Genomic DNA, 25,102 nt, shown 5'->3' with positions numbered 1-25,102 from the left:
GTAAAGATGCTCGTTGGAGAGAAAAAAAAAAACACAACCCGATGTAAAAGGAGAAGGCTAATTTTTATATCATGTGTTACAAAATTTGCCTGCATTTCTTCTAAGGATACAGTTTTATTTTCATTGTTGTTTTCTGAATGACTTGAAATTTAAAAATGAGATATTTTATGATACAAAAATAAAGTTAACAGAGTTCATTATTCTCAGATTTTTTTGCTGTGTGTGTAAAGGATATTAAGTAGTCATAGGTATATCAAGATATTTAAATGATCACTTCATATATATTTACTCAAGGCAATAGAACTCTTTTTTTTCCAGGAAAAATTATTTTCAATAATTAAAGACATCAATCATTTTAGACTATAAATATCTCAATCCTTCCCTCTGTTTTCCACATTTTATAATGTATAACTTCAAACAATTTCTATCACTATAAAAAGATGCTCTCTGTGTCATTGTGAAAGCTTGCTGTGCAAAGAATCTTCTAGATTTTGGGCTTTCGATTAAACCATAGTGGCACAATTCCACTGTCCTCAGGAAAGAACACGGACATTAATGTTTGTTAAGCCAAAGGCATTATGATAACTTCCAACAACCAAACATGTTGTTCTTAAATATTTAGAAGGGTTTATATCTTTAAAATAGTCAAAGTCTTTGAACTAGTGATAATCAGTCTTTCCTTCTGGAACTTGTTTCCTGTAATTATTTGTGCTTTCCTACTTTTTTCCCTTGAAGTGTCTTTTGCATGTGAAAACAAATACTTTTTGTCCTCAAATTGTTAAGAAATTTTTAGAGACAAACACAGATGCTTAGACATACTGTATAGATAAGGAATTCAAATTGTAAAGGAATGAAATTAGGTCATAGTTATCTAAATAGAGAACTGCATGCTTCTTCTTTTTTTTTCATGTAAGATCCAGCCCTGAGCCTTGAAAGGAAAGATTAAATTAATAGCAAGAACCTGTTTATATGCTTTTTCATAGTGAATGAAGATTTTGCCAAAATATAAATTAAGACATATTTGCTGTATTTTCTGTACTCAGCAATCTTTCGTCAGTTCGACGCATGTACAAGGAGAGTAATTCTTCCTCCAGTCTTCCAAGTCTTCACACTTCCTTCTCTGCCCCTTCCTTCACTGCCCCCTCTTTCCTGAAAAGCTTTTACCAGAATTCAGGTAGACTGTCCCCACAGTATGAAAATGAAATCAGGTGAGATCAGTGTCCTCTGTTTGCAAAGCAAAATTTTCTGCAGTGATATACTGATATGTTACTAAAAAGTGGTTGATTAATTTTGGAGTGACATTTATACATCCCTGTGTTGTGCTTATTCTAATCTGTTTCTAATATATTGGTTTCAATCCCAATTAATTTTATTAAGAGAACTTTTTCAACCAGTAGTTTCAAAGCTTTTTGATGATGTGATATCTTTTTGAATTATGCTTTTTGTATTGTTTGTGTGTTTCTTTTTCTCAAACTCCAGAGTCTAAGCTTTGTATTGTTAGCACAACTGATGCTAACATATACTGAGTGAACCTTCCCTGATTGTGCCTTTTTTTTCCCTTTGCCTTTCTAGACATATTTAATGGAATCCAAAAGCCACTGATTGACATAACTGTACTAAACTGATAGATACAATAATGTCTTTATTTTTAAGTATATAGAATATTTCCTAGGCATTTCTTTGATTTTTCAATGACAGACTTTTCTGGATCTCAATATAAATCGCATAATGGTTACAAGATCATATTGATAGCAACTCTTAGATAGCATGAGGGATCTGTGAAGGACCTCTTGAATCTTGTGAACGACCTCTTGAATCTTGTGAACATTCTATTTTGTTTTGTTTTTATCCCAAGTATGGAAAATGTATAGCCTGTTAAATCTTATTCTTGTTCTTTTAGTAACACAAAATTAGATGTAGTGATTTTTGGAGAATTGCTTTTTTTAAAAAAAATTAAAATTATACATGCAATAATATTGATCATTCAAATTCTTAGTGGGGTGCTGCAGCCTCTAGAAAGTAGTGGGCTTACTTGGGAACCTTTCTAAATTTGTTGGTGACATAGATGTTTGTGAGATTCATTCCTGTTTTTGTGTATAGCTTGACTTATTCACTTTTATTGCTGTATAGTATTCCATTTCATACATTACATTTTATCCACTCTCTTGCTGATGGATATTTGGGTTGTTTCTTGTTGTTTGATAGTTGGCACTTCTTGTAGTCAGGAGAGGAATATATGTTATCTACTAGCCTGTGTGCCATTAACATCTTCTTAGATATTCTTTTGGCCTATTTCTCTTAGACATAGTACATGCTAAAAGTTAATATATAACTAGGTAGCACTCACTCACTAGTTAAAGTAGACTAATCCTTGAATTATTCCTGAGGGTCTTTTGTCCATGTGTGCCTTTTTTTCACTTTAAGAAAAGATAACTAATACTGGATTAATATAATTTTGATCCTGAACTTTCCTCTGAATTAGTACAAAGTCATGTTCAAACAGTGAATTTGATTTATAGTGAAGAAAGTATATGAAGAATTTACTTTAGAGTGCTTTCAGGGACGACCTTATGGAAGAAATTTCAAAGGAAATAGCCACAAAACTAGTATAAGATATATAGAATATGAAACTAATTTAGAGAACCAAGAATATACATAAAGATATCAGTTTGCCGTATCTCTATAATACGGCCTACTGATAAGAATACAACACTTTCAACCAACCTATTTGCATTTACTTATTGTTATGTTTGTTAAAGTGAGTATATGGAGAATCCCAGTTTCCTTCCTGAGAGAACCATGCCTGAAAGTGACAATTAGCAATACCCATTAAGATCAAAGGTTAGCTGTAACTAGGATGTAAAGCACAAAAGTGGTGGCTTCTGTCTATACAGATTGTTCATATTGTTTAATATAAGGTTATTCATTTGCTTTCAGGAGTTCCTGCTTAGTTGTATGTGTTCTTTTTGCCAATAGCTTCCCAAAGCCCTCTATACCTCATTCTAATAGAAGGATTTTGAAGTCAAAGGGCAAATACACATTAGTTTTGGGTTGAAAAATTTCACCTTTTTGTAGCTGTGTTGTTTTAAGTGCTGTATTGAAATATATGGCAAACTTTTAGATTTCTAAGATCATTAAAAAATCCTTGTCTTCTGTATGTTTTAATGTTTTCTTGGCTATGTGCAATTCTAAAAATCAGAGAGTACTTGTTTGTACCCTTTTCTACACTTTGAAAGCTTGATAGCAGAAAATGAATAGACCAAAAGTGTACTTAAAAAATTGTTTTCCCAGAAAAGGACACCAATTGAAAGCACACAGCTCAATGGATTATCACAGAGTGAACACCACTATTTCTCTTCACCCCAGTCAATAAATGGAATGCTAGCAGCATGCCTGCAGCTCCTCCCATGTCCCCCATCTAATCACCATCCCCATGCTGACCTCAGATATCCTAGATTAGTGGTGCTTGGCTTTGAACTTTATATAAATGGAATGATACAGCCTATATTCTTTTATCTCACATCTTTCACTGACATTCGTTTGTGAGATTTAATTCCTCTTTTAATGAGCACTTTATTTCATTCATTTTATTGCTATTTAGTATTCCATTTAATATATCTCAATTTTTCCATTCTCTTGTGAATAGACATATGGGTTATTTCTCGGTTTTTGGCTTCAAAAAGAGTCCTGTCTTCACTATTATTATACATGTCTTTAATTGTACCTACATATGCATTATTGATGAATATCTACACGGTAGTAAAATTGTTGGACAAAACGCTCTCTTAATAGGTTTATCTGAACTAGTAAGTCACTTCAACATAAATGTTCAGGTTAGAAGATTGGAGAGTTTTTAATTTGTATTTTGAAACAATTTCAAATTTATACTAAAGTTGCAGAAATATCACAGAGGATTCCTGTTAACCCTTTATCCAGGTTAATCAACTTTTTATATTTGCTACATTTGTTTTATAATTTTTGGTCCATTTACATATATATATATACATATATATGCACAGCTGTATTTCCTCATTCTAAGCCATTTGTGAATAAGTTGCATGCATTGTGTCCGTTTACTCTTAATACTTTAGGGTGTATTTCCTAAGAAAAAGGATATTCAATTCAAGAGCATGGTTTCTGAAACCCAGTGGTTTCTGAACTCTACATTCTCATTATCACTTGTTTTAGAGAGGATATCATGTACACATAATTACTATGATATCTGGAACTATTCAGAATAGTGAGGGGAGAAGGTTCATAGTACTATCAGTTATAATTTTCTTGTCAGTTGAATACTTAATATCTTATTAGTTGCATAAAATGGATCTCTAAATATGCATAGTCAAGTAGGGAATAGGGTAGGGTAGGAGATAGGCTAACAATACCATTACTTTTTTTTTTTTTGAGACGGAGTCTTGCTGTGTCGCCCGGGCTGGAGTGCAGTGGCTCAATCTCAGCTCACTGCAAGCTCCGCCTCCTGGGTTCACGCCATTTTCCTGCCTCAGCCTCCCGAGTAGCTGGGACTACAGGCGCCCGCCACCATGCCCGGCTAATTTTTTTTTTTTTTTTTGTATTTTTAGTAGAGACGGGGTTTCACCGTGTTAGCCAGGATGACCTTGATCTCCTGACCTCGTGATCCGCCCGCCTCAGCCTCCCAAAGTGCTGGGATTACAGGCATGAGCACCGCGCCCAGCCTACTATTACTTTTTTAAAAGCACATTATTTTGAAATTTTAAATTCAGATTAGGCATCCATTTCCAGGACCACTATCCTGAATTATTGAAAACAGGTTACTATTTTTAAGCAGGCTGAGAAAAAGGAGCCAAGATCTTTTTAATAGTTGGTTAGTAGATTTATTTGCACATAACTGAAATGATAGAGGAGAGGGAATGTGTGTATTTTTTCTTTTACCTCACTTTGAATTAATTTTTCAAAATTTAATGTTATTTCATTGTTTAGTAAACTATAATTTTATATAATGTTATGGTAATTTTTATAACATCTGCTTATTAAATATTATCACAGACATATTTGTTACTTTTTACAGTGCTTCTCAGGTTTTAAGCCAGTGCTTAAAAATTTATTTATGTTGAAATTCATTGCTCAGAAGTAAATGACAGTCAAAAAAAAGTAAATGATAGATATTACTTCTATTCACTGATAAAACTTTTCAGTAAGAAAATAAAATCTTTGATGATGAAGTACTTTGTGGTATAGTTTTGTTCTATATTTCTGTTGTATTCAGTGAAAAAAAAGGTATAATTATTCATTGTGGTTCATTATTGAAGTAACGTTACCATGACTTATTGATGACTTATTGGAATGCCTTTTATCCTGAATCCTGATTTGGACATATTTCTCTTTGTGTGTGCTAATTCCATTCCTTGTTTTCCTGTTGTACCAGACAAGACACTGCTTCAGAATCAAGGTGATTAGAGGTCTACGTATTTTTATTTAAAAAAAATTCACAGATTCTTCCAACTGAACATCATCCTTAGTTTAAAAAGCAGTTTTGTTTGTCTCCTGAATGCATGCCATCTTTCTGAGTGCTCTGAGGGCTATATAGTAGGGAAAATGTGATCCTTGGTGTAATCAAAGACCATGAATTACCATGTAAAATGTTGATTGCAGACAGAAATCCTGTTTCTACTCTATTCCATGCTGAAATTTCCTTAGAGCTGTGCTGTGGCCTTCAACCAAAGCCTAATTTTAATTTTAAATTAACAGAAGTGGATTTGCTAGTTAGGGGGTACATATGTGCCTAAGTGGAGTTTATTCCAAATGCCAAGAAGATGCAGAAATGAGCATCCTAAAAGAAACGTACTCACAAAATTGAATCTGCCTTTCAACTGAAGAGGATTATTCGTCTATTTCTGTTCACCTAAATTCCTGTCACGTTGGTCACTTTGAGACACTGCTGAAGCCGTTCAGACCTCCCATTTGTCTGGACACAGGAAACACCTAGTTCCTTATTATGGAAGTTTGACCACATCTGTGTTGACATCTCTTGACTCACATGCTTTTTTTGTGGTGAACATCCAGAATCACTGCTAACAACCACTGCAAATAACTGTCCTCTGCTTTATTCCAGTTTCTACATGTTGCTTTTATCATGAGCCCAGTGAAAAAGATACATGCCCATCTTCCTATTTGGGGCCACTATTTAGATTTCTTTGTAGCTAGAGTAAAAATATAATATTAAGTATCGCACTAGACTGAGATGTTCAAGGAGAAAAAATCCTCAGAAAATTATTTTGGCAACAATGATAAGATTAAAAAGTGACTTTTTTGAGACTGGTAATTGGCAAGTCTCAGTCATGGTTAGGTGTAAGACCATAATACTTCTTACCTATTCTTAAAAGCCTAGTGGAAATGTTAGTTCTGCCTTGTGTCCTTTTAGGTATGGAATTAGCTCTGTTTATTACTTTAGAGTTAATCTAGTCTACAATTTCCTTATTTTACACATGGATAGATTGAACTCCAAAGAGGTTTTATATTTTGCTTGATTTTTTTTCAGCTTAGGTCATAAGGATATAAATAAACATATGAGATACCCAGAGATGTTTTAAATTCCAATATACTAAACTTATTTTCTTAAAATCTGCAGTGTGTAGAGTTTAGGAAATAAAACTCTTTGTTTTTCTGCTTCTTTCATCTACACGTTGTTCCACTGACTAATCTATCTCTTTTGACTCATAGGTCAAATACTATATATTGATTTCCACTAGAATAGTTTAATCTCAATTTTACTTAATTAGTAAAGATTTTCCATAGGATAACAGACATGTACGCAGTTAAAAGCCAGAACCTATATAAACTGTTAGTGCACCTGATGCAATTATGAGTTAAATTATACTGTGGATCCTGTAGAAAAAATATGGTTTCATTTCTATGAAATGAAATTGTTTTACTTAGCATTTCTTAAGGCTTACAAAGAGAAAGCTTTTTCAGCTTTTGGTTCAATAGTTGCTATCACACTAATGAAGTTTTGGTATCTATCTTATGTTGAATTCATTGTGATTTAGATATAGATTTAGACAGTGTTTAGTCATTTATTTGGACTTCAGAGATAGAGTCTTGCTGTGTCATTCAGGCTGAAGTGCAGATGCTGGGAGTTTCAACCGGGTGCCAGAGGGTTGGGGGATAGGAGGCAGGTTGCTGCTCAGTATAACACCACCTTTGCAAGACTGGTCCTGACAGAAGAGTTTGCCTTTGTGCAAAGTATATCTGTGTTGCCCTGGCAGGAAGTAAAATATGACTACATCCTTCTTAAAATTGAGTCTCTGTGAGTGGTCATTAGAGCATCTCCATTCTGTACAATAGTCAATGAATTCTTTTAAAGCAGGCAAGTAGACATTACAATTCTATGTTAAAATAAGAAGTGGGATGTTAATTTAAGAGTTGATCTGGTGAAGGCTATAACTGCTTGTTCAAGGATGTGTTAAAAGATTATCTTGAAGCTTTGACAAGTTCATATTATAGCATTTGATGGATCCTATATACAAAGGACTTGGAAATAGCCTTCCTACCCTATATTGGGGGATATATGTAATACGGGACATTTTCTCCCCATATAAAGTCTGAATTTATGTTCACAAATTGTGGTTCTTAATTAACTGGTGAGTGGTAAGAGGGAGTATATATACAATATACCAGTCAAAAATGGGTGGGAGTTCTCCAAGTTATATTTCCTTCCTAGATATTCATTTTTTAACTTTGTCAATTTCTGATAGAGGTAATGCTGGCACAGAATACTTTTCCTGAATATATGTCGTGGGAAGGAGTTTTATAATACACATGCTTAGATTCCAAAATACAAAAGAAGAAGGAAAAAGATTCTATGGAAACATAAGGGAATGGTTATAATTTGCTTTATCATTTAAAAAATGTAAAGATGATTAAAATACCAGTGTATGTATATTCAACTATATTTAGGTGTTTTTTTATTTGGTCCTTCTATTTACAGTTAAAAGTATATACATTTTGGAATGTAATTATTTCAAAGCAAAGAAAAGGAAGTGAGACATTTACATAAATGAGCACCTGATAGTACTCTGAAGTTATTTCTCTGTTGATATAAAATTAATCCATTAAAAAATGGAAAGAGAAGTACCCAACCAAAAGGCTTAGTGCTAATTGGAGACTTAATTTTTCACCAGAAATGCAGAGGATCCTGGGGGGTCCCAACAGCTTTGTTTTTGTGGTCCTATAGAGCTTTGTTCAGAACTAATGCAAGGAGTATTTACACTGGCAGGATCAGCTGCAGTGCCTAATGCTGGATTCTGGACCACCTAGGTTTGCATCCTGGTTCCTTCACTTTATTATCTGTGTGACTGTGGGCAAGTTACTTAGCCTCTTTCTACTTCAGTATTGTCACCAAAAATGGAAGTAGTAATGACACCTACCTTGCAAGGTTGCTGTGAGGATGAAATTAATTCATACTCGTAAAATGTTTAGAACAATCGATACCTGGCATGAAGTATGTGCTGAGAGTCTTAGCTTTATTATTATTACAGTAAACACCACAGGTTGTTTTATTTTTGTTTTTACTCAAAAAGTAGACATTATGCTTTCTTACCTAAGTTTAATTAAAGGAAAAGTTAATGTGATAACTAATGTTGTAATAAAAAAAAAAAAAACCAAAAGAAATAAACTCCCTCCACCCCCATCCCAGTGTAGTTTCCAAGTTGGGTTGTAGGAATTTTGATGCAGTGTTTCATTTGGTTTTGATTCTTGCAATTGCCACCTTAAGAATGTCAGATTGCTGACTAAAAGTAAATCAAACAGGAAACTGCTATAAGTTGCATAATAGCACTGACTGCTTAAATGTTTATTGGGAACTTGACTTCTGAATACAGATCTTCTCTTATTAAAAGCAGAGCTGCTTTTGCCATATCTCAGCAACCAACTACTTTTTCAAGATGTCGATTTTTAGTACAAGATAAAGGGTCAATGGTTTGTTATGTAAGTTCTTCTTTTCAGTATATTATTATCTTCTATTTTGACTGCAAATTTTTTGGCTTATTACTAGTCAGTAAATTCCAGACATGGGAGAAAAATTTGTCATTGGGCAGTTTATATTATAGAATTTAAAATTTTAGGTTTATGAAATTTTTGAATATCAGTGGGCTAATGTAAATACTGTATGCGCCTCTTTTATAACTATTGCCCCCAAAACTTTGTATTTTATAGGCGATCATGAAACTGATATGGGTACAACTCAGTTTTATTTTTAGTACCTTCTAAACACTTGATATGTCATTAGCAGTGAATTGGAAGGTGATACTTAAAAGCTGTATTAATTCCAGCATTAAAATATAAACATTTCAGAGTCCTCTGATTTGGTCAACTCTGGTTTGTTAGAGCACTAAAGAAGTCAAGCTAAATTAATATTTGTTGATCTTTTGCCCTGTGGAGCATTGAAATAGTGCTTTTAAATAAGTGTTTCATTTAGCTTTCAAAGCTTAAAGTATAAATTAGATGGCTTTATGTAGGAAAGGAATAACACTTACTAGAAAAAATATGCTTTTTGTTGTTTATTAACAGCATTGTCGTGGTCAATACCTACCAGTGCCATCAACAGTTCAGAACATACTTTAGAAAAACAAAGCTGTTAGGACTTGACTCCCAATAAAGGGTTTTAAGAAGGTAGATCTTTTATTTATTCCTGACATGTTAGCCTAGCCAGTATTTTTGTCTGTTTCACTTAACCTTCTGAGTTAATATTTCATTTAGTTTTATAAAATATTAATTTATTCAGTAGATATTATTGAGTGCTTATTATTTACCTGTTACTACACTACAAGCTAGAAATATACCTATGAACTGGGCATTTAGCAAATAACTGCCAGCAAGGTCGTGTTACAAAAATGAAGATAATGAGTACTTCAACTGTATTTATTGGGTTGTAACTATTATATATAGAACATTTGAATCATATTTTTAAAAGGGAAATACTTGCATTAATGTTTTCCAAAGTGCAAGTAAAAGCAAATATATATATATATATATACAATATTCAGGAAGGTTTTTTGTTTTGTTTTGTTTTGTTTTTTGGGACAGAGTCTTGCCCTGTTGCTCGGGCAGGAGTGCAGGGATGTGATCTCGGCTCACTGCAACCTTTGCCTCCTGGGTTCAAGCGATTCTCCCACCTCAGCCTCCTGAGTAGCTGGGATTACAGGTGTGCACCACCACACCTGGCTAATTTTTGTATTTTCAGTAGAGACAGGATTTTGCCATGTTGGCCAGGCTGGTCTCAAACTCTTGACCTCAGGTGATCTGCCTGCCTCAGCCTCCCAAACTGCTGGAATTACAGATGTAAGCCATTGTGCCCAGCCTCAGGGAGTTTTTCTAAAAAAAAAAATTTAATTATAATTTTATTTTGAGATGGAGCCTCACTCTGTTGCCCAGGCTGAAATGCAGTGGTGCATTCTCGGCTCACTGCAGCCTCTGCCTTCCGGGTTCAAGAGACCCTTGCGCCTCAGCCTCCCAAGCAACTGGGATTACAGGCACCTGTCACTAATGCCAGCTAATTTTTTTTTTTTTTTGTATTTTTAGTTGAGACAGGGTTTCACCATGTTGGCCATGCTGCTCTTGAACTCCTGACCTCAGGTAATCCGCCTGCCTCGGCCTCCCAAAGTGCTGGGTTTACAGGTGGTGAGCCACCGTGCCTGGCCACTGCCTCAGGAGTTTTGAACAATGGACACATATTAGGGTTATAGTGTTATCCAGGATGCATAATAACCAGAGTTTGACTATATTGAGATATATGTATCAAGTACTGTACTTTCTAAAGTATCACATCATAATACTTACTCTCTGCATAGCAGCTCAGAAGTCTTTTTTTTAACTTTAATTTAGCCAGTCCAGAAGTAATGTTTCCATAAAATAGATCCAGACTAGAATGAACTGAATTGCCTGAGTAAATAAAGATACGATAGGCAGATGCTGAATTGCTCTTCTCACTATTAATTGCCTCAACACTATTGAGTTCCTTTGAGTATCTGAGAGTAGCTGTTCTGTCTGAGCTTTATTTCTGACTCAGCACTGACCTTTTGATTCCATCAAAAGTCTTATATCTTCATTTGTTGGTATCATCACCTGTAAATATTGGTATCCTTATTGTTCTCTCAGGCAAACTCAGACTGTGAAACTTAAAAATGTAAGATATTCCTGCCACTAACAGCAACAATTATTGTGAGGTCTTCCAGCAGCAAATTTAATTGGTCTCAAAAATGATTTCGAGTCATACCGATCTTTTTTTGCAGATAGGCCTAGCATAACTCAAAGTGGTCTTTTCTAGGAAATGAAATTTTGACAATAGAGGAGCATTTTCTTATGCACTAATATAGAATGATGTGACACTACTCCCTGCCCCCCAAAAATTGAGGGAGGTGATTCTAGAATCAATTAATTTCAGTAAGTTGGGGAATTTCTATACACTGTTTCCCTGTTGGAGAGGTACAGTGCATGCCAGTGTATTAACAGTCTCTAACAAGTACTGCTATAAAGAAATCTGTTAACATTTTTTAACAGGCTGGGTGTGGTGCCTCATGCCTGTAATCCCAGCACTTTGGGAGCTGAGACAGGAGAATTGCTTGAGCGCGGGAGTTTGAGACCAGACTGGACAACACAGTGGGACCCTGTCTCTACGAAGATTTTTTTTTAAAAATAGCCAGGTGTGGTGGTGTGCACCTGTAGTCCCAGCTGCTTGGGGGGCTGAGGTGGGAGGATCTCTTGAGCCTGGGAGGTCGAGGCTGCAATGAGCTGTGATTGCGCCACTGCGCTCCAGCCTGGGTGAAAAAATGAGACCTTATCTCACAAAATAAATAAGTCAATAAAAATATAAAAAGATCTATTTTTTAACTTAGCCATCCAATCTTATTTGACCCGACTTTTTTCTTAGTATATCACCTACCAATAATCCCAAGGTTGACTGTTCTGCTTATATTCAGGTTATCTTCTGCCATGATTCAACTATTGGTAGCTGACCATTCAGAGACACATCTTAACAGTCGTAGGCAATTAGAAACAGTCTTTATTGACCTGTTCTATAAGAGCTCTAACAAAAGCTCTTTGTGAGGCTTTTATGGAATATTTACCTTGTTTCGAATAAGCTATTCATGTTATTTCCTTAGCAAAGCATGAATTCATGACTTAAGCAACCTGTACTCCTCCTTATAAGTGCTTCTGTTCCTCAGATTAGAACTAGGACTGGTTGGCTGCTAAGGAATGAGTAGAAACAGGGGAGCTTCTCTTGACTGGGCTGTGGCCTAGATTGCTGTTTCCCCAGGATGTGGTGGCCTGGGTGACTAGTGTGCCTGGTGATGCATTGCTCCATGTTGCCTGTGGCTTGTGCTTGCCCGTGACAGAACTTGTGAATGGCTTGTGCTACCAGTTGCTTGTGAAGTGCCATGATGTGCAGCTCTCCTTATAAGTGATATGTTTATTTGCTTTCAACAGTGATGGAGAAGGGAGAAAAAGGACCTCATCTACCTGCAGCAATGAGTCCCTAAGTGTGGGAGGAACCTCTGTCACTCCTCGCCGGATCTCCTGGCGGCAGCGCATTTTCCTCAGGGTTGCTTCTCCCATAAACAAATCTCCCTCAGCAATGCAACAGCAAGGTCTGTGTTGTACTCCCTAAGGAATTTATCCCTCTGAGTGTCAGAAATTAGCTAATGGAATGCACATGCTGTGTATAAAGAGATTTAAGTGATTACAGTGTAGAAATAACTTTCTGTATGTGATACAGTGGTTTCTCTTTCAGGTATCATTAGAACACATTAGGCATTCAATACCTGCTTGTTGAATGAATGAATGAGTGAGACAGTTTCCAAAAACCTGTACTTGGGCCTACTCCACAAGGTAGACGGAACTGTGATAGTGCTAGGAAAGAAGCTGTATGTCCTTTTTCTTTCTTTCTTTCTTTTTTTTTTTTTTTTTTCCCAGAGATTGGGCCTTGCTCTGTTGCCCAGGCTTGGGTTGCAGTGGTGTAATCACAGCTCACTGTAGCCTTGAACTCCTGGGCTCAAACAATCATCTTACCTCAGCTTCCAAAGATCTTTTTATTATTAGAAAAGCAACATAGCCTTTTATAAGAGCCACACATAAAACAAACTGACATAGAAATATTGAGCAATAAAGGAATGTATACAATACACTAGGCAAATACTGAGCAAAAGAGAGCACAGGCAGCTCTCTTTGAGTAATTGACCTATTAAACTAAAGCAAAAGCATCCAAAGAGGCAAGCACATGTAACAGTAAACAAACAGATAGAACAATCATGAGAACATACATAATGATGTAGCTTTGAGAGCTAGAAAATAACACCTAAAAGAATTCTGGAGTGAAATCGATAAATTAATAGCTCCTGTGGGAGATTTTAACATACTCATCTTTAGAAATTAAATATAAATAATATTTGAGTAACACAAGTAAATAAGGTTGACCTAATATTTATAGAGAACTTCGCCTCCTATGGAGAAAACTCATTCATTTTTAGCACACTTGGAACATTCATAAAATGTAATTATGTACCTGTCCACAAAGATTTTTAAGTAAATCTTTTTGAAATCCAAATAACCATAATCATTTATACAAATATTCTCTGACCACAATGCCAAAAAAAGAAAGAAATCAAGGATTAGAAGACAAGTAGAATGACATGTGTTTGGGAATAGAAAACTACTCTTAGAAGCTAGAAGGAAGAAAATTCGATGATTAGAGCCTTACCTGTTGAAACGGATCTAGGGAGCAGTTAAAAGCCATGAATATATTGATATAAAATCAAGAAGGCCAAAAATTAGTTACACTGAGTGTTCAACTCAAAAAGCTAGTAAAAGAGCCAGGTATTAAAATTTTAAAACAACAACAGTAAAACGTATGGAAGTAAATAATAAAAGTAAAGGCAGAGATCAATGAATATAAAAAAAAAAAGAAGAAAATAGAAGAAAACAACTGGTATTACTAAAGATGAAGTTAACTCTGCCTGAGGTGGTCAGAAAAAGCTTCACAGAACAATTAGATGTTTATTTAAACTCGTTGCTGGAAGAACCATGCTTTAGAAGGAAGGAATGACGAAGCTCTGGAGTCATTTGAGTGAACTTTGCAGATCAGAGAATCATGAGAAATTCAGCATGATGGATGCAAAGAATAGGAGATTGAGATATGAGGCTGGAAATCTGAGTGGAGACCAGAATCTGAAGGAACTTAAATGCTAGTCCCAATTTGTTCTTGCGATATAAGCAACCACTGAAATGTTTTAAGAGATGTGATCATGGTTGTTAACAGGAAAATCATTGGCAGTAGGAAGGGAGAGAATGAGTCACCTGTTAAGGGAGTGTTGCACATGGAATACTGCACAGCCATGAAAAATAATAAAATCATGTCCTTTGGAGCCACATGGATGTAGCTGGAGGTTATTATCCTAAGAATTAACACAGGAGCAGAAAACCAAATACTGCATGTTCTCACTTATAAGCGGGATCTAAACATTGAGTACATGTAGAAACAAAGAAGGGAACATTAGACACCGGGACCCCCTTGAGGGTGGAGGGTGGGAGGAGGATGAGGATTGAAAAACTGCCTCTCAGGTACTGTGCTCACTACCTGGGTGGCGAAGTCATTTCATTTGTACATTGTACCCCAGAGTCACATAATTTACCCATGTAGCAAACCTGCACATGGACCCCTTCAACCTAAAATAAAAATTGAAAAAGAAAAAGGAAAAGGTGTTGCAGGAGGAATGAGCGGAGGGAGTACTGTGCTCAGCCAGGAGAGGCCCAGCATTGCTCAGTGGCTATGCTCCTGACAGATTGTGATGATCGATGTAGACCTTCGGAGATCACTGATACCTAGCCACTTAATCTTCTTGTTCCTCACAGCCAGAGAATATATGTAAGTAAATTGCCGAAGTGCTGGACTCAGGAGAGGCCAGTTAGTTTTGGGGCACCTCTCTTACAGAGCTCTTTGGGTGGAAAGAAGAAGTGGTGAAATGACCTATGCTTCTGTTTCATCATGACAGGGAAGTCTGGAAGGGGAATTCAGTCTAGTGAATTTACTTAAATATTAGCTGCAGAAACGAAGTTACAGGGAAAGCGGCTTTGTGACATTTTTAAGTGTAGAAGATCAGATGAGAATGTGAATTCTACAGAAACTTGGGTAGTCTGGGTTACTGCTAAGGAATGCCTCTCACTGTGTTCTTCTCTGCAGATGGATTGGACAGGAACGAGCTGCTGCCACTGTCCCCCCTCTCTCCAACCATGGAGGAGGAACCGCTGGTTATATTCCTGTCTGGGGAGGATGACCCAGAAAAGATTGAAGAAAGAAAGAAATCAAAAGAACTGAGGAGCTTGTGGAGAAAAGCTATACACCAACAAATCTTGTTACTTCGAATGGAAAAAGAAAACCAGAAACTTGAAGGTTAGCCATTTTCACAGACTAAATGCTATGATGCTATGATTGAAGGGTGTATGTTAAACCTACCTTTCTCTCCCCATACATACTATCCGCACTCAGTTTTGGACTGTATGCACACTTTAAGAAGAATATCTACTGATTATAATTGTTGATTTCCATTTTGTGAGGTGGTTATAACATGGGAAAGGTCAGCTTAAGATATTTGTGGTTTTGTTTTAAATGGGTTTGCATTTTAAATAGATTTAAGACATGAGAAACTCTTAGAGTATATTTAGGTAAAATAGAATGTAGATAATATGGAATCAATGTATTTGATGTGTCTGAAAGCTCATTATCTTAGTGTCACTTCTAAAAAATCCTTAAATATGAGAAAGCAAATTTTCTTTTCTTTGAATGTGATTTTCAAGTTTCAGGTTAATTACATTCATCATGGGAGAAATATGCCTACCTCAAGTAAATCCTACTTACATTGTATTCAATTTAACGATTTAATTATAATTATCTGTTATCAAGCCAAACCTATTCCTATTTTTTGTTAATGCTTTATAAATTTTCTATTTAACAAAATCGTATTCAAATCATTATATTTATAATCAAATAATTTATAATAGATTTTATACTGTTTGTGGTGCTTTATTGCTAAGATTATGATTACCAAATGCTTTGGAATGTGTTTTTCAGCCTTTGAAAGAATGACATAATTTACTCCAGCACTGATAGAACCACATACAAGGAGATGCTAAAAAATCCAAAAAATGTATAAATTTCATTATTTTGGGAAAATCACTTAACCTGAAAGGGTCTCATTTTTACACTTGTAAAATGAAACATTTAACATAAGTGGTCCATTTGACTTTTAAGATTATTGGTACAAGTATAATTTAGATATTTCTCTCACTTGCCTTTATTTGGTGGTCTTTCATACAGCTTTTTTAGTACAGGTATTCCACATTTCTGACTTTATCATCTACCTTAAGATTCTTGTTACTACACCTATGATTCAAGTTAATTTTTTTATTTTAACAATATATAGTTTACAAGAGCACATTTTTTAAAATTGCTGTTAGCAGAGTGAAAAGTACATAGGATTTTAAATATCCTTTGGAAATACATCTTCTTTTCTTCAAAATTAAAAATGCTATTACTTGTCGTTAGCATAATTTTAAAAGTTCAGTTTGATAAATGGTCTGCCCACTTGAGGTTTTGCAGGCCTGAAAAGAAATTGAATTCATATTTGTAAGCAAGTAGTTATATTTTGAACTAACTCAGAAAAAGAGGTTGAAAAAATGATGTTCATCCTTCCCTCAAAAAATTGAATGCATGAAACTATATTTCACTTGGGAGTATGTACAAATAAAATCTGATATTAAATATCAAAAGGTAGTTTCAGAATCATAGACTATTTGAAGTAGAAATAGCCTTAGAGGTAAGCCTTACTTAGCTAGATTCTTCATTCTACAGTAGAAGTAGTGACTGGCTTGGGGAAGGTAGAGAATTAACCTAAGGTCAAATAGTGACATACTGGCAGAGCAAGTACCAAAACTCAGGTTTATTCATCGTGGTTCTCGGGCTTTCCCCAGCACCCCACAGTATTTCTCAGCTGTGTATGTTAATATAAGGAAATGGAATGTTTTACATAAATGGCTGCTGTGTATTCTGAGGTCAGTTATACTATATGATTTTACAGGTTAAGAAAGGAGGTGACATTTAGAATACATTCTCAGAAACCTTTATCGGTTCTCTGTTTCTCTGCCTACATAACAAAGATAAAAAATAGTTTAACCTATGAAAATTCTAACCAATGGATAATTATTTCTTGATAGTTCTTTAGTCTTTTCTAGTTAAACAGTTAAGGGCAGATATTAACTGTCCCTGTTCACCATTTTATCCTCAGGGTGTGCGACTGGCACATAAGCAGATGCTTGTGATTATTTTAAATGATCAATAATCTAGAGAAGATTAGAGAAAAACTCTAAGGAAGTAATTATGTTTTGTCCATCATGAAGAAAATAATTAGTAAAGTTATATATAGGAGTATATTTGTTTTTAGCCTTAATAAACCCACACCTTTTAAAAAATTACTTGGTTATCAGAGAAATATAAAGCAAATAGCCGAACAGCCAAGCTAGACAGTGTTAGAAAGCCATCTGTGGTATCCGGAAGGAATAGTTTTGTACTGCAATTTATCTTTAGATTATGTTTGGACTTTTAAGTAGGAATTTTTACTGCCTTGCTTGAATAACAGTTTTTTATAAGATATTTTAAGTCTTTTGAAATGGTTTCAAACACACTAAGTAAAGAGTAACTTTCATTCTGCTGTTGTTTTTGTGCTGTCGAGGACTTGGGATGCATGACAAAGATTTGTATTGCAGGAGGTAAGGTGGCCGAGTGCTGTGAGCATGCGTGAATACAGATTGCTCTGAGACGTTCCTGTCCACCGTGATCCTAATGAAGAGAAGGAGTATACTCTTGTGTCTGCTCTTCCTTCTCTTTTGAAATCAGTTTTTCATGATAAAGAACAAATCAAGATACTGGTTGCTTTTATAGACATTTCTTTTAATGAGCTCTGGGGGGATATGTTAGACCATCAAATTAGAGAGAATTCTATATTATTTTAAAAATAGAATTAGTGTTAACTTCAGTGAAAGGAATTTTTCTTTTTAAGTTTATTACAAATGAACACAGGAGGGCTGGGTGCAGTGGCTCACACCTGTTATCCCAGCTCTTTGGGAGGCTGAGGTAGGAGGATTGCTTGAGGCCAGGAGTTTAAGACCAGCCTGGGCAGCATAGCAAGACCCCATCTTTACAAAAAAGTTTGTCAAATTAGCCAAGTGTAGTGGCGCATGCCTGTAGTCCTAGCTACCCAGGAGGCTGAGATGGGAGCTCAGGAGGTTGAGGCTGCAGTGAGCTATGATTGCACCACTGCACTCCAGCTTGGGGTACAGAGTGAGACCCTGTCTCTAAGAAACAAAAGCAAAAACAAACGAAAGAGAAAATAACGAACACGGGAACACATAAGCTAGTTTTATTAGTTATTAAGGGCAGTATGGATAACTCTGGAAACAGTTATAAAAATGTATCATGTTATGGTCATATATTTTTCAAATCAAGATGAGCGTGAGTCTTTGTCTTCTCATGTATGGCACATATAAAATATTAACACTTCAGTGGTGTCAAAAAATGGAAAATTATAGAATGATCAACACGGTTTACTTTTTATACTTAGCAGAGTCGCCATATGTAAGATACAGAGTAAAACCTCCTTAGGAGGTTATTCCTCATTTTTTTTCTCACATGAAATGACTCAAAGCTTGGGACCCTTTCATGTATCCTCAATTTGTTTTAAATTTTCTTTTTGAGATATACTACCAGTTGATTCCTGAAAGTCATTTGGTATGGTTTTACAAATACAATCAAATGTCTAAAATTTTACATTTGAAAAACACGTTGGTCTTACGTAAATTGTTTTTTTCCTTAGCAAGCAGAGACGAACTCCAGTCCAGAAAAGTTAAATTAGACTATGAAGAAGTTGGTGCATGTCAGAAAGAGGTCTTAATAACTTGGGATAAGAAGTTGTTAAACTGCAGAGCTAAAATCAGATGTGATATGGAAGATATTCATACTCTTCTTAAAGAAGGTATTTGGAATAATCTCAGTAATTTTTGTTTTTTAAAGAAAAGCCTGGGGGATTTTTTTTTGTTTGATTTGTGGAGCTCAGATTTTGCTTAGTAATTTTGTCCTTGTGTTTTGCTTAGTAAAAAAAGAGAAGTAATTTGTTTCTTCCTGTAGTTTAGTGACTGTCTCTGAGGAGGTAGCACAAACCTATTTTCAGCATGGTGGTGGTGTTTACCAAGGAAGAAGTGCGTGCATTGATAGAAATCTTTGATCACTGCCATAAAAATATTAATAATTCAGTCTTTCAAACTTGACTCATTTTCATCATTTGGTCAGAAGTATTCATTTACATATATGTGTATATTTACATGACTGTGTATATATACTTGTATGTATTTATATGTATAGATTTGTATTCTGGCTAAGTAATCAATCAATTTTCTTTCATCCATTCATTTCTTCACTAAGTTTGGAGAAGTTGCTTTTATTCAGCCATTATATCGCATTTATTCTTTTATTGCTGCTATGCCATATAAGATGCCTGATATTTAAGAATTTTAAATTTAAAAATAAAACTAATAAGTCAACTTTTAGTTGCAGTTTCTGTGACTCAGATTAAATATATTAAAATTAGAATCTCCATAGCCTGCATAAACTGTGGGTGTAAAATAAAAATTCCAAAATACCCAAAGAAATTCTATAATGATTGTTGTTTTAAAAGCCTATGCTAATGTGTGAGACTGTTGAACCACAGTTAAGTTTAAATTAAGATAAGTGTTATTTTGAAAGCTGCTGCATTTACAGACTTAATATAGTGTTCTTTATCCTTGAAGATATGGAAATCCTAAAGATTTTTATTGAATGCTTTATTTGGGAGACACAATAATGGTTAACGGAATGTCTATGAGATGTAGATCACACCATTTTTTGGCATGACTCTCAAAGATATTTTAGGAGTGCTTATCTTCCCATTTCTTATTGGATACAGTTTAAACTTCTTGGCCCTGTGCCCAAGGCCTTTGTACTAGTCCATTTTTAGGCTGCTGATAAAGACAAACCCAAGACTGAGTAATTTCTAAAGAAAAAGAGGTTTTATGGACTCACAGTTCCACTTGGCTGGGGAAGCCTCACAATCATGGCGGAAGGTGAAAGGCGTGTCTCACATGGAGGCAAACAAAAGAGAATGAGAACCAAGTGAAAGGGGTTTCTCCTTAACAAGCCATCAGATTTCATGAGACTTACTCACTACCACAAGAACAGTATGGGGGAAACTGCCCCCATGATTCAATTATGTCCCACCGGGTCCTTCTCACTACACATGGGAATTATGGGAGCTACAATTCAAGATGAGATTTGGGTGGGGACACAGCCAAACCATACCATTGTTCTATAATATCTACTTCCTCCTTTCTGATCTCATTTTTTTATCTCTCCTTACGTTGTATTGTGTGCTCTGTTTTACTTTGAGCACTGATATGTCCTTTGCTATTTCTTGCATGGAATGTTCCAGCCCTCCCTATTCTCCTTCTTCCTTACTTCTCTACATTCTCATTTCCCATCTCCCTTTCTTTCCACTCCATCCTCTTCTCACTCCTCTTTCTTCCGCTCTTTCCTCTGCCCGTCTCAGGGCCTTCATGCGGTCCTCTCCTGGAGTGAGTGCTGCCTGCGCTTTAAGCCCAGAGCATCCTATTATCCCTCAGGTCCCTCAAATACCATTTCCTCAGAGCACCACCCCTGCCCCCCCACCAAAATCAATTCATTGTACTTTATCATTCTTTTTCGTGATTAATTATACTTAATCATAATTTACAGTTTAATAATTATGTATGTATTTATTTAATGTTTTTCCTACCCCACCACTGCACACCAAGCACCTAAGACAGTATCTTGCACTCATTACTAGATGAATGAATGGGTGAATGAATGAATGAGATGATATTCCTGAGAATGGATTTATTCATCACTCAATGATGAGGCATCCTGACTGCCTTGCTTTATTCTCTGTTACATACTGGATGCTCAATAAATGTTTGTTTGACTGGAATGAAGTTGCTTTTTGTACATTTATTATTGGTTGGATAATAAAACTGCCCACTCATGTTATCAGTTATTCATTTAGTGGGCTGATAGTTACCTTCTAAAAATGACATTTTCTATGCTGTAATTCATTCATTCGACAAATGTATAAGCAGCAAGGTATATTCTTGGATTTTATCATACAGAGATGAAAATATGCTTGCTATTCTCAAGGACTGTTTAAGCAGGGAAAAGAGACAAAACTTCAATATAGAGCTAGCTGTAATCTAATATGGTAATGTTACAGTATGAGTCAAATGGTGTGTGCAAAGGGACTGATTACATCTCGAGATGTTAGGGAGAGCTTCAAAAGAAAAGGTGACACTCAAGCTCATTCATGAAAGATGAATAGACATACAATGGGTAGTCAAGCGAGGGAGCTTGGAATTCCATAAAGGCAACAGGAGGTGCAAGAAACTGGAGAAGTGAAAATAACCACAAGCGTCTAGTATACATCAGGGACTGGGAAGTAATGGTGCTTAAAAAGGTAGTTTGGAGCTATATTGTAGAGGCCTCATAAGTCATGCCAACGAGCCTCGGTTTCACCTGTCGGACAATAATACTTTCAGCTTGTACAAACTCTGGCATTCAGTCAGAAGAGATTACTGTCATTAAGCATTTCCTTAAGCAGCTGGAGCAAAGGAACCCATTGCCGATTCAATCTGTCCAAACTGAAAACTCTTAGTGAGTGAAATAAAGTTGCCTGCACTGTGCAGAATTGAATTCTGTCCCTCCCAGTGCTTACTTCATTTCCCTTGGCATAAAAAACATAGTCATAGTGTCCTTGAACTGCTTGTGATACATTTTGGTGTTCAAGCATACTAGAGTTAATGTTTCATTATATGTGCTAAGCATTTTCTTTTCAAAGCCCGAATGTTGTTCTGGAGCATATCAGTTACGCCTTCTTATTGTTTACTACTTTTATTATTTCTTTTTTTTTTAGACAGAGTCTCGCTGTGTCTCCCAGGCTGGAGTGCAGTGGTGCGATCTCAGCTCACTGCAACCTCTGTCCCCCAGGTTCAAACGATTCTCCTACCTCAGCCTCACGAGTAGCTGAGATTACAGGTGCATGCCACCATGCTCACTAATTTTTGTATTTTTAGTAGAGGCAGTGTTTCACCATGTTGGCCAGGCCGGTAACGAACACCTGACCTCAAGTGACCCACCTACCTTGGCCTCCCAAAGTGTTGGGATTACAGGCATGAGCCACCGTACCTGGCCTATTCTTTCATTTTTAATGCCCAAATAAGAATGCTATTTGATTCTCTATTATAAAGTTACTTGTTGATGACAAATATTTAGAGTTGTAAATTAGGGTTAGCATTTGTTGCTATCCTCAAGCCAAATAAAGAGTGAAAATAGGCAGTAATACACTTTGGGATATCAGGATTTGGCCTCTGAAACCAGACTTTTGGAGTTCTAATTCTAAACTGCCACTTCTTAGCCATGTGAACTTGGGGCAATTACTTCATCTCTTTCTGCCTCAGCTTTCTGTCTATAAAGTGGACCTAATAGTAATTGCCTGCCTTATAGTTGAGTTGTTTTCTGAGTGCATGTGCTTAGTAGCTAGGCAACCTCAATAAATGTTTTATTAATGCTCAGTCAGCAATGGGTGATGTTATTGTTAATATTGTCATTATCGTAAGTGTTGCGTGAGGGTTTTCTTTTGCAAGGCGTCAAGAGCTGTAGGATTCAGCTTGTCAAAATATGCTTCTGTCAATTATATTGTGTGGTCTTAGGGTGGCATGCGGTACATACAGCTGCCTGTTTACCAGAATTATATAGTGAATCAGCTGGGATCTATCAACTTCATTCCAGAGTTCAAGGCCTTGGTTATTTATCTCCTTCATTGTAGGAGTTCCCAAAAGTCGACGAGGAGAAATTTGGCAGTTCCTGGCTTTACAGTACCGACTCAGACACAGATTGCCTAATAAACAACAGCCTCCTGACATATCCTATAAGGAACTTTTGAAGCAGCTCACTGCTCAGCAGCATGCAATTCTTGTGGATTTAGGTATGTTTGTCATGTGGATTATAATTTACAAAAGTAAACAGCTGATCCCTCTGTTAAGTTTTTTTGGTTTTTGTTTGTTCTTGATGCTGATAAAGAGCACCTGTTGGCATATGCAGAGCCGTTGACTTTGTCCTTTACTGAGGGCAAGTTGGCCTTATACCTGATTGACGATCCCACAAATGCCTGCGTGTTAAATGAAGTTTTCACCCCAAAACTTTGCCTCTGCAAAGGGAGCCATCTTATATTTAAATTATTATAAAGGTCATATTATGGGGTGCTCTCAGTTACTGCATTTTGAACAACTGACTTTTTAGGGCAGATAGTTGTATCTTAATCAATGCTGGTTTTGAAATAGCTTAGAATAGGTTAAAAATTTAACAAAGGTGTACTAGGTATTCCTGGACACACTGCTGAAAACAATCCTTTATATGTCACTTTAAAAAGCAGCATGATAAATGGTTATGTTGGTGGAAATTATGACTATACACCTATAGGGTGAGTGAAACATTAGTTGCACTAATAGTGTAGGAATGGGTACTCATGACCTGGCGGAGAATTTCCAGTGACAGAATCATAAAGCAGTCTTTTTTTTTTTTTTTGAGATGGAGTCTCCCTCTGTTGCCCAGGCTGGAGTGCAGTGGCATGATCTCTGCTCACTGCAAGCTCCGCCTCCCAGGTTCATGCCATTCTCCTGCCTCAGCCTCCTGAGTAGCTGGGACTACAGGCACCCGCCACCATGCCTGGCTAATTTTTTTTTGTATTTTTAGTAGAGATGGGGTTTCACCGTGTTAGCCAGGATGGTCTCAATCTCCTGACCTCGTGATCCACCCGCCTCGGCCTCCCAGAGTGCTGGGATTACAGGCATGAGCCACCGTGCCCAGCCAGCAGTCTTCTTAAATGCTGATTTTCAAATAACTTATGGAAATAAAAATGCTTTGATTTTTAAAGATTGTATTGTCTCTAATTTTTCTCTAACATACTTTATTATTTAAAAATATCTACATTATTAGATTAAATATTATATATTGGCATTTGACCACTTTATTTGTACTCCTAAAAGTTGATATATGTCAGGTGGCCAGATATGTTATTTGGGCCCATTTGGGAAAATACAAGATTACCTTATGTTTGGGGTCATCTTATATTAGGGCATATGAAAAATCACTAGCCAAACCCTAGTTTTTACCTCTGTTCCTTTTGGATGACAAATGGCTCTTACTGGGAAAGGACCCAGCTCAGTTAATTATTTTTTTGAGCCCAGCGGAATTAAAAAGGGGATTTTACAGAGAAACTGAAAATGAGTTTTTGTGCTGATTGTGCCACTAATTGTGGTCTTAGACATATTACCTTACTTCTGAGTGTCCATCCTCTCTACTAAGTGGGGACATTGAACAAGGCAATCCCTATGTTCCCAAGCAAATCTGTGGTTCTCTGACCATAAATTGATGATACAATCAGGGTTAGTCACGATGTCCTATTAAAGAGAGAAAATGAGATCATATTACAGTCAGACAAAAATGGAGCTAGAATCAAGTTAATGGATAGAAAGTGTATTTATAGTTTTCCTTAGTAAAAATTTTAAGTGAGAAAGTAAAACCATAATTTTAAAAATTGCTTATTTGGCTCTGCTTGTAGCCATCTGTGTTTCTTCAGCATGCAATTGTTATTTTCTCATATCTTCCTCTTACTGGCTCTGCAGAATTAATCTTATTGGTTCCTAGAAAAAAAAATCACTTTTAAGCATATGTGGGAGAAAACATTTTAAAACCTGGCACTCTTGCAAGTTCTAAATGACATGAGTAATCATTTCACAAGGAAGCTAACATCCCCCTTCATTTTTGTGGCCCTAGGAAAGTCCCATACCAATATAGACAGCTTTGATGTGAAGACGGATTTGTTTCTGTGTATAGAACTCTCCTTTTAGTGATGCAGGACTCACATTGCCAGCTCAAGTGTCTCTGTGGTAATTTTATACCTAG

General features: G+C 36.1%; 1 protein-coding gene across 4 annotated transcripts in view; it reads left to right on the top strand.

The window, feature by feature from the left end:
• TBC1D4 (TBC1 domain family member 4) overlaps positions 1–25,102 on the top strand; it is a 197,465-nt gene that overhangs the window by 156,747 nt on the left and 15,616 nt on the right. Inside the window, exons 11-16 of one of the 4 annotated variants that reach the window (XM_004054604.5) lie at positions 1,044–1,208; positions 5,405–5,428; positions 12,463–12,623; positions 15,212–15,421; positions 18,897–19,055; positions 22,965–23,123. In XM_004054604.5, coding sequence (XP_004054652.4) covers positions 1,044–1,208; positions 5,405–5,428; positions 12,463–12,623; positions 15,212–15,421; positions 18,897–19,055; positions 22,965–23,123 — 878 coding nt within the window. The remainder of the gene's footprint in view (positions 1–1,043; positions 1,209–5,404; positions 5,429–12,462; positions 12,624–15,211; positions 15,422–18,896; positions 19,056–22,964; positions 23,124–25,102) is intronic. The other 3 variants (XM_063697413.1, XM_055360483.2, XM_004054602.5) reach the window with 3 other exon arrangements.

Source organism: Gorilla gorilla, chromosome 14 (assembly GCF_029281585.2).
Source record: "Gorilla gorilla gorilla isolate KB3781 chromosome 14, NHGRI_mGorGor1-v2.1_pri, whole genome shotgun sequence".
Taxonomy (NCBI): Eukaryota; Metazoa; Chordata; class Mammalia; order Primates; family Hominidae; genus Gorilla; species Gorilla gorilla.
The sequence above is the reverse complement of the archived record's forward strand: the minus strand, read 5'-3'. Positions and strand labels throughout refer to the sequence as shown.